The 8,440-nt window shown below is 56.6% G+C and overlaps 1 protein-coding gene and 1 long non-coding RNA gene across 2 annotated transcripts; one reads left to right on the plus strand and one right to left on the minus strand.

Annotated features, from left to right (window-relative positions):
* Positions 1 to 1,926: 1,926 nt before the first annotated feature.
* NKX2-5 (NK2 homeobox 5) lies at positions 1,927 to 5,180 on the plus strand. The gene is given in 3 exon segments (XM_042907257.1): positions 1,927 to 2,389; positions 2,392 to 2,469; positions 4,092 to 5,180. Coding segments are annotated over 3 exon segments (969 nt in total). The 5' UTR covers positions 1,927 to 2,139; the 3' UTR covers positions 4,733 to 5,180.
* A 145-nt stretch (positions 5,181 to 5,325) lies between these two features.
* Positions 5,326 to 7,840, minus strand: LOC122201398. Its single transcript, XR_006194131.1, has 3 exons — positions 7,414 to 7,840; positions 5,783 to 5,938; positions 5,326 to 5,698 (listed from the first exon to the last, which is right to left on the minus strand). It is a non-coding gene; the product is annotated as an uncharacterized LOC122201398 (long non-coding RNA).
* Positions 7,841 to 8,440: the final 600 nt, after the last annotated feature.

The raw sequence follows: 8,440 nt of genomic DNA on the forward strand, positions 1-8,440 counted from the left end.
AAAGATTCCAGAAATGCACGTCGACCCTGGCTGGAAAATTCGAAGATAGATTTCCACCGCGAAGGCCTGGGCCTGGTACTGGCACCTGGCTCCTGGAAGTCGGGTCCGAGAGCTGCGAGACCACGGGAGAGCCTCGCGGGGGTCCACTCTCCTTCGCCCTAACCCGAAGGCCACAGGTCCTGGGAGGGCGGGTTTGACGCCCCCCCCCCCCCCCCCCCCCCCCCCCCCCCCCCCCCCCCCCCCCCCCCCCCCCCCCCCCCCGGTAAAGATACCAATGTTAGGCCTGTGCTTAATCCGATCTCGCCCTTCCCGAGGCGCTGCCATACGGCTCCCCGCCCCCGCTTGAGCACCCAAAGGTCCGTGTCCCGGACATACACCATCTTGTCCCTCTTGTTACCAAACTTGTGCGTTGCCTCGGTGCTTCGAGTGTGAATTCGGGAGTCTCGGCTGTATGCCATGTCCTTGGCTTGCCTTTGCCCCTGCGCACCACTCTTCTACTCCAAGCACTTCTACCCCAGTCCCCAAACACATACTTTGCTAAAAGCTGAGCCTTCCAAGTCTCCATTCTTACCAAGTCCCCGCACCAAGCCCGCGCCTTCCTGGCATAAGTCTGGGTTATGCCTTGTGAAAATCGATGCGGTTCTCCTAACAAGCACCACCAATTCGAGATAAAGTTAAGGCAGCGACCTTAACCTGGGGGCCATTCTGCCTGCCTGGATCTTGAAACTGTACACAAAACAGAGCGCCTCTCTGCAGTATTCTGGGGGTGAGGGGATAGCCCAAGCTTTCATCAGATCTCCCAAGAAACTAGGATGAGGTGGACCAGCACAGGGTCTGGCCGGGTAGGTAACTTGCACTCCTGAAACACTGATAGATTTGTCGGATGGAGATCACTTCTTAACTGACCCTGGAGCTAAAAATTAACACCCCGTGTGCCCAGCCCTTCCCCCATGCTCCTGGCCCCGCTGCCGCTGCCGTGGGATGCCCTCCTGGGAGCCAAAGCCAGCACAGAGATGTCTGAGAAATCCCTTCCGCGATGGGTTCCGGGGATCCTGCCTGCCTGCCTGAGAACTAAACCTGGGCTGGAGCCTGAGGTGCTGGGGCTGATGAGGCCTAGAGGCCTTGCTGCTAGGCAGGAAGGACAGGGGAAAGTAGGAGGCAGGAATAGTGGGCTCCAGGAAAGGAGAAACTAGGTGGTTGGGGAGCTCGGTCGCCCTAGAAGACAGTTCTCTTCTGGGAAGCTGAGCTGACCGCTGGGATTCTGGATTTGTTTCATTATTAAGGGGATGGTCATCTCTGAGAGGTGGCTGATAGTGACTGACGCCCCCTGCAGTTGTGTGTGTATATAACCTGCACTACTACCATAGAAGGTGGCCACCCACAACCCCACAACTGCCCAGCGTTCCTAGGGTACGGGGCACTACTGGGGCATGACCGCCCTGTAAGTCAAGCCAAACAGAACCCCCAAATTACCCAGAATCTCCCCCTCCTGCCATTACCCCAGAGCAAACTTTCTCCCCGGTGCTTCTCTTCTTATACAAAGTCTTCCCTTGCATAAAAAAGTCTTTAAGACTCCTGGAAGTGACTCTCCCCCACCTCCCCCAGCTCCCCACCCAATCCTTCACTCCTGCATTCCGTTTTCGGTGCCAAGGAACATTTCTTCAACCCCCAGATCCACCCAACCTGGCCCAGACTCCATATCTAGAGAAGAATTAGGTCCTTTCTTGTATATGCGCCTCAGTGGGGGTTTCAGGCTAGTACCGTGGAGAAATCTCAGGCTACAGGAGCAATAGGAGAGCCTTCCAAATGCTTCGCGGCCCCTTTAAAAAGCTGAACAGGATTTTTTTTTTTTTTTTTTTTTTTTTTTTTTAGCCCTATGACTATATTAGGTGACACGAAACTGCTCATCGCTCCTGTCATCGGGGCCCCCGGCCCAATGGCAGCCTGAGTCCCCCTCCTCTGGCCTGGTCCCGCCTCTCCTGCCCCTTGTGCTCCGCACTACCTGCCGCCTGGCCACAACCCGAGCAGGGAGGCGGGTGCGCGGGCGGGTGGCGGGCACCATGCAGGGAGGCTGCCAAAGGCCGTGGGCAGCGCTGCTCTCTGCCGCCCACCTGGCGCTGTGAGACGCGCGCTGCCACCATGTTCCCCAGCCCTGCGCTCACGCCCACGCCGTTCTCGGTCAAAGACATCCTGAACCTGGAGCAGCAGCAGCGCAGTCTGGCTGCCGGGGAGCTCTCCGCGCGCCTGGAGGCCACCCTGGCGCCCGCCTCCTGCATGCTGGCCGCCTTCAAGCCCGAGGCCTACGCGGGGCCGGAGGCCGCGGCGCCCGCCCTCCCGGAGCTGCGCGCCGAGCTGGGCCCCGCGCCCTCGCCCGCCAAGTGTGCGCCTGCCTTCCGGGAGCCCCCGCCTTCTATCCGCGTGCCTATGGCGACCCCGACCCTGCCAAGGATCCTCGAGCAGATAAGAAAGGTGAGAAGGAAACACAAGACCTGCTCCCTCCTGGGGTCGCTTTTGTGTCCCCAGCCGCCGCCGAGAAACTCTGGCCTGGGTGGAGGAGACGCGAGTGCTTGGGCAGAGGGCCGAACCCAGGGGGTTCTGAGCCTGAGAGACAAGGTCGTCGCCGGGGCCCCTGAGCCCCGCATCCAATCGGAGGTTTAAAAGAAATGCTGGATTGAGATGATCAGAAACAAGAGACAAAAGAAATATATATATATATATATATATATATATATATATATATATATATTTTTTTTTTTTTTTTTTTTTTTATTTTGGCCTAACAAAGCCGCAGGAGGCAGCAGCCTCACTCAACGAAGTTAGCTATCGGTTTGTGGCACACAGAACAGAGAAAGAGATATTCTGTGTTAGGATTGTTGTCGTTTTTTAAATCTCTTTTGGATTTTTAAAGGTCTTTTCAGAATCTGCCAAAACCACCTAAACACAAGTTAAAATTCTGCACAACAGACATACTTTTGCTGCTCACAACTGGAGAAAGGTCCAGGACCTTCTATAGCCCACCGGTAACCCGGGTTTGTGGGGGTTTTCCTCCTTTGTGCCAGGACAGTGGAATCTTTGGGAACAAAGGCCTTGAGTTTAAAATGAGATACTGCCGGACCCTCAAGAATCTGATTAGCAGCTTTATTTTTCTGGCACAAATTCCCCAGGCGACCAGGGCCCAGGGGTTCTCTTCTGGAAAAAGTTAGGAAATGCCGCGCGGGTAAAGTCGCGAGGCAATGGAGGAGATGACTGAGGAAGGTGGCCGCATCGCTCCGAATGCCATCCCAGGATCGGGGAGAGGGGAGAGGCTGGCCCTGCCGCAGAAAGGGAAACGCTGGGGAGACTTTGTTCCAACACAGGGTCAGGGCGAATCCGAGGTGGCAGGGGGCGCCGGGCGAAGGGCCGCCATGAACCGAGAAGGGATCTTTCTGGCCTAGAGAGGTTTGTCTAGGAGCAAAGGGAAGGCCCGGAGACAGCCGCTGGCGGGTCAATTCCATTGACTGCTACCAATTCGACTCCAACTCGAGTAGGCGGGCCGGGCAGGTTCCGAGGCTGCCTGCCCACCCGCGGTTTCTTGGGCGCCGGACAAGCCCCGTGGCGGCTTCGACCAGCAAACCAACACCTTTTCCCCTTCAGTTTCTTCGGGGTTCTGTAATTTTGAGACCGTGTGACCGATCCTGGGGTGAGGCCTTGGTTCCCTTCACTCAAATTCTCAAGCCAGAGTAGCCTTAATCTAATTCGCCCCAGGGCATCACCCGGTTTTATTTTCTTTGCAGCCTGAAATCTTAAGTCACAGTCTGTCTCCCTCACTAGAATGTGAATCCCCCCCCGAGGACAAGGACCTCTGGTGTTTTGCTCTCCAGTGCCGAGAGCCATGCCTGGCATATAGTAAGCGTTCAACAAATGCTAACTGGGGGTCGGAAAGCGAGCTGTCGGTGGCGCCCAGTGCACGCGGCAGAGGAGACGCAGCCAAGCTGGGCGCTCCAGACAGGTCGGGGGTGGCACCCGCTAGGGCTAATTACCTCGCAGGCGCATCGCGGATCGGGCCGCTCCGACCTGACCCGGCGTCCTTCTGCCCCTTTGTTTCCCCGCAGAGCTGTGCTCGCTGCAGAAGGCGGTGGAGCTGGAGAAGCCGGAGGCCGACGGCTCCGAACGACCCAGGGCGCGGCGGCGGAGGAAGCCGCGCGTGCTCTTCTCACAGGCGCAGGTCTACGAGCTGGAGCGGCGCTTCAAGCAGCAGCGGTACCTGTCCGCGCCTGAGCGCGACCAGCTGGCCAGCGTGCTGAAGCTCACGTCCACGCAGGTCAAGATCTGGTTCCAGAACCGGCGCTACAAATGCAAGCGGCAGCGGCAGGACCAGACTCTGGAGCTGGTGGGGCTGCCCCCGCCGCCGCCGCCGCCGGCCCGCAGGATCGCGGTGCCAGTGCTGGTGCGCGATGGCAAGCCGTGCCTAGGGGACTCGGCGCCCTACGCGCCGGCTTACGGCGTGGGCCTCAACGCCTACGGCTATAACGCCTACCCCGCCTACCCGGGTTACGGTAGCGCGGCCTGCAACCCTGGCTACAGCTGCGCCGCTGCTTACCCGGCCGGGCCGCCCCCGGCGCAGTCGGCCACGGCCGCCACCAACAACAACTTCGTGAACTTCAGCGTCGGGGACTTGAACGCGGTGCAGAGCCCCGGGATTCCGCAGGGCAACTCGGGAGTGTCCACGCTGCACGGTATCCGAGCCTGGTAGGGAAGGGCCCTACCTGGGGCGCCCCGACCGATCCCATCTCTAAAGAGGGACACGGACTCTCGGGGGAGGGAGGACCCCCTGACGTGTCTCCGAGTCCCTTGGATTTCACGTTCACTCCCGCAGGGGCCTAGGAGCTTTTTCGGCCCTATGCCCCTTTGTCCCCATGCTCGGGAGAGTTTGTGGCCGCGTTTACAGAGCTTGCGGCGAACGATCCCGCAACCTGGTGCCTCAGCCGTCATCCCCTGAGTGCCCTCCAAACGGCCACGGGCACCCCCAACCGGCTGAACACGGGCCAGTTGGGACTGGGAGCCCGGGTGCACCTTTCTTAGAGCCTGGGCCCGGCGCCCGGGCCCTTGCTGCCTTGCCGCCGCCCACCCACCCGTATTTATGTTTTTACCTGTTGCTGTAAGAAATGAGAATTCCCTTCTCATTAAAGAGAGTGCGCTGATCCGCATGTGTGCTTCTTTCGGCTTTCGAGAAACTGACTTTTGAAGGGATTTTTAAAAATATTTATTTATGTTTGAGAGACAAGGCGCGCGTGCCCGCAGAGGAGGGGCAGAGAGAGACGGGGCGGGTGGGGGGTGGGGCAGAGGATCCGAAGGGGGCTCCGCGCTGACTCCAGAGAGTCCGCGGCCGTGGGCTTCCAACCGTGAGATCATGACCTGAGCAAAGTCCGAGGCTCAACCGACTGAGCTACCCGCCCCGCCCCCCAAACTGAATTTTAGAAAGCAGAGCGTGCGTCCCGTCTGGTTTAGAGTTGCAGGTATAGGCATTCACTGAGCAAATTGATGATGATGATGATGATGATGATGATAATGATGATGATGATAATGATAATAATAAACAACTCATGCTGGGTCCTTTGTTAGATACTTCCTGGCATCGTCTGGTGTAATCTTCAATAACGCCCAAAAAGGAGGTCCGGTTTTAAAGTTGGGCAGCTCCTTGAGAGGTCTAATGACTTGCCTGTGAGTAAACAGCCAGTTGTGGTAGAGGTTCTACTCTAGGTCTCACTTCACAGAGGGCCCTCGCCAGAACTCCCAAACTTACCTCCTTGAACCCTACCAGTCCGGCACAACTGAGGGGCTGGGCATTAAATGGAGAGCAAAAGGACCTGGGTCCTAGGCAGTTGGAGCACACCATAATTCATCCTGCTTGAAAGAACACCTTAGTCCATTTTACAGTCCCGTTTCTAGATGGGAAAACCTAGAATCGAAAAGCGCTTGTCAAGCTTCCCTGAACTCCCCAGCCCCGCCAGGAAGAGGGCCTGTGACCCGTGGCGCCAGCCTCACCAGCTGGTAGGCTCCACGGAGAGGTGTCCTGTCCACCTCGCTCACTCCAGCTGTGGCTATGCCACAAGAATTCACAGGGTCAGGGAACCTCCCACCCAAACCCCACTGCCGTCCTCTCTTTTCCGCATTTAACGAATTTTGCTACGTCGTGACCTGTGAATGCTACCGGCCAGGTTTTACAGATGAGAAACAGGCTCGGGGAAATTAAGCTAAAAACCTGCTCACTGTGAGACTTGTTCGCTGCACACCTTGGTTTCTTTGTCTGTAAAATGTGGATGACAAGAATACCTTGCTCTGAGCCCAGCCCCTACCAGTAAGTCTCTTCTGATTCCAGCCTCCAGGGTTGGAGGAACTAACTGCGCTTCTTAAAGGGGATGAAAGGGCAGGGGGCGGGGAGGAGTCCGAGCTTTGAGTTCTAGTGGAATATAGGTTTTTCTGAGATTTCCCCCCAGGAATCGCTGGGCTGGCCTCGTGGGGCTTAAGGCATTTGGCGTAGAACTCCTGGTCGCAGCCAAAATATTGCTTGCAGCCTTCAGGGACCCAACGCGACTCATGTGCCCTAGCACCGGGAAGAGTCGCCACGCCAAGCCAACCAGGAGCCCTCCTGCTGACGTGCTGGGGCCCATGCAGCACTGCCAATGCCTGTCCTGTCATCTCTTTGGGTAAGTGTTGCCCTCAGACCCGCCACACCCCGCCAGTGGAAGACGGGAAGATGCCAAGAGGTTCCAAAAGCTACTGCTTTCTGGGAGCCGTGCGAGGTGCTGAGCTGGATGCCACGGGGAGCACACAATCCATCATCGCAGGGTTCTGCGCTTGGCTTTGTGAAGAAGGGGAAATGGCTGAGCTCAGGGCTTGGCTTTGGGCCCCCGGATTTATTCCCTCTGCTCTAAGGTCCAAGCCAGGCTGGCCAGTGCCACGGGGAGGAGGATGTGTTCAGTTCAGTCCCAGCATTCCTTGCTCTGGGCCTATGACTCTGCTTTGTGCCTTTACCTCCAGCGTGTTGGGCGCTCCCTATCCCTCTCAGTGATGCGTGCCTTGGTCCCATCTCATAGAGGGGCACACTGAGGCTCCGCCAGGCCACCAGACCAGCTCTGAAGCCTGATGGCACTCTCCTACCATGCATACCCGGCTCACAGGTGGCCTAACTCACACACCCACGAAAATTCTTCTATCTGGAATTCACGCATGTTTGAGCTCTTAATCAGATCAGCGTATTTGCCCACAACCTCCTGGGGTCCTACACATTCATTGGCCTTTTTCATCTTACACAGGTCTACGGTAACATTAGAGAGAATATTTCTTTCAGTTAACATTATACAGTGAGGATTTTTCTTTTTTAAAATTAATTAGTTTAAGTAAACTCTACCCCAACCTGGGGTTTGAACTCACCACGGTAGATCAAAAGTCCATGTTCTGCGGACTGAGCCAGCTAGGCACCCCTCGTGGGGATTTTTCTATGATGACTCTCTCTGTCCTGTCCCTCCAGGGACCAGCTGAGTGACTGCAATGTCTGTCACAAACGGATAACAATACCTGGCTGGCATTGGGCTTGTCAATTGCCGGGACTCCCGACTAAATTAATGCTTTATAGGAGTTCTCTAATCCATCTTAATTTGCAAGCGATGAAACGAGGGCCTGAGGTTACGGTAATGGTCAAGGTCATACATTTCCCCAGCGTGGAGCTGGGAAACCCATCAGGCTTGTACTGAGTGGCAGCGGGGGTTCCATGGTGAAGAAACACGAGCCTGCCACGTTAGGTGGCTCTCTTCCAGAAAGGTGCAGCGGGACCCTGCTTCTGGCCAAGGCACAGAGCCGACCCCACTCTCTCACCAGGACGATGAAGAGTCTCAGGCTTCATATTCAGGCTCATTATGCGGTAAACTGTAGTGCGTGGAGCTCAGGGAAGCGCCCGCCGAGGGTGTCGGATCCGGAAGCCAGGGGGCGGGGACCCGCAGGGTCAGAAGTCCTAAACGCCCGCATTTACACAGCGATCCCTTCCCAAATTAAATCCGTAGCGTTTTGCTTTTCAAGTATTACACAAACGACGCGCGCAGCGAGAAAATTGAACCAGGACAGAAAATTAAGAAACAGATGAGAAGTGCGGGCCACCTCCGAGGTGGCAAAGTGCTCAGGGATTGGGGTGGCGCAGGCAGGTTCCGCATTCCGGAACACCAGGGGAAGCACACGGGGGACTAGTTATATTTAATAATTTTTTAAAAAATCAAAGAAGGACGCCCCGGTTAAAAAAACAATGAGAGAGGGGGCACCTGGGTGGCTCAGTCGGTTAAACGTTGTACTTCGGCTCAGGTCATGATCTCACCGTTCGCGGGTTTGAGCCCCACGTCGCGCTGTGTGCTGACAGCTCAGAGCGTGGAACCTGCTTCGGATTCTGTGTCTCCCTCGCTCTCTGCCCCTC

This window comes from Panthera leo, chromosome A1 (assembly GCF_018350215.1).
Source record: "Panthera leo isolate Ple1 chromosome A1, P.leo_Ple1_pat1.1, whole genome shotgun sequence".
NCBI classification, from domain to species: domain Eukaryota; kingdom Metazoa; phylum Chordata; class Mammalia; order Carnivora; family Felidae; genus Panthera; species Panthera leo.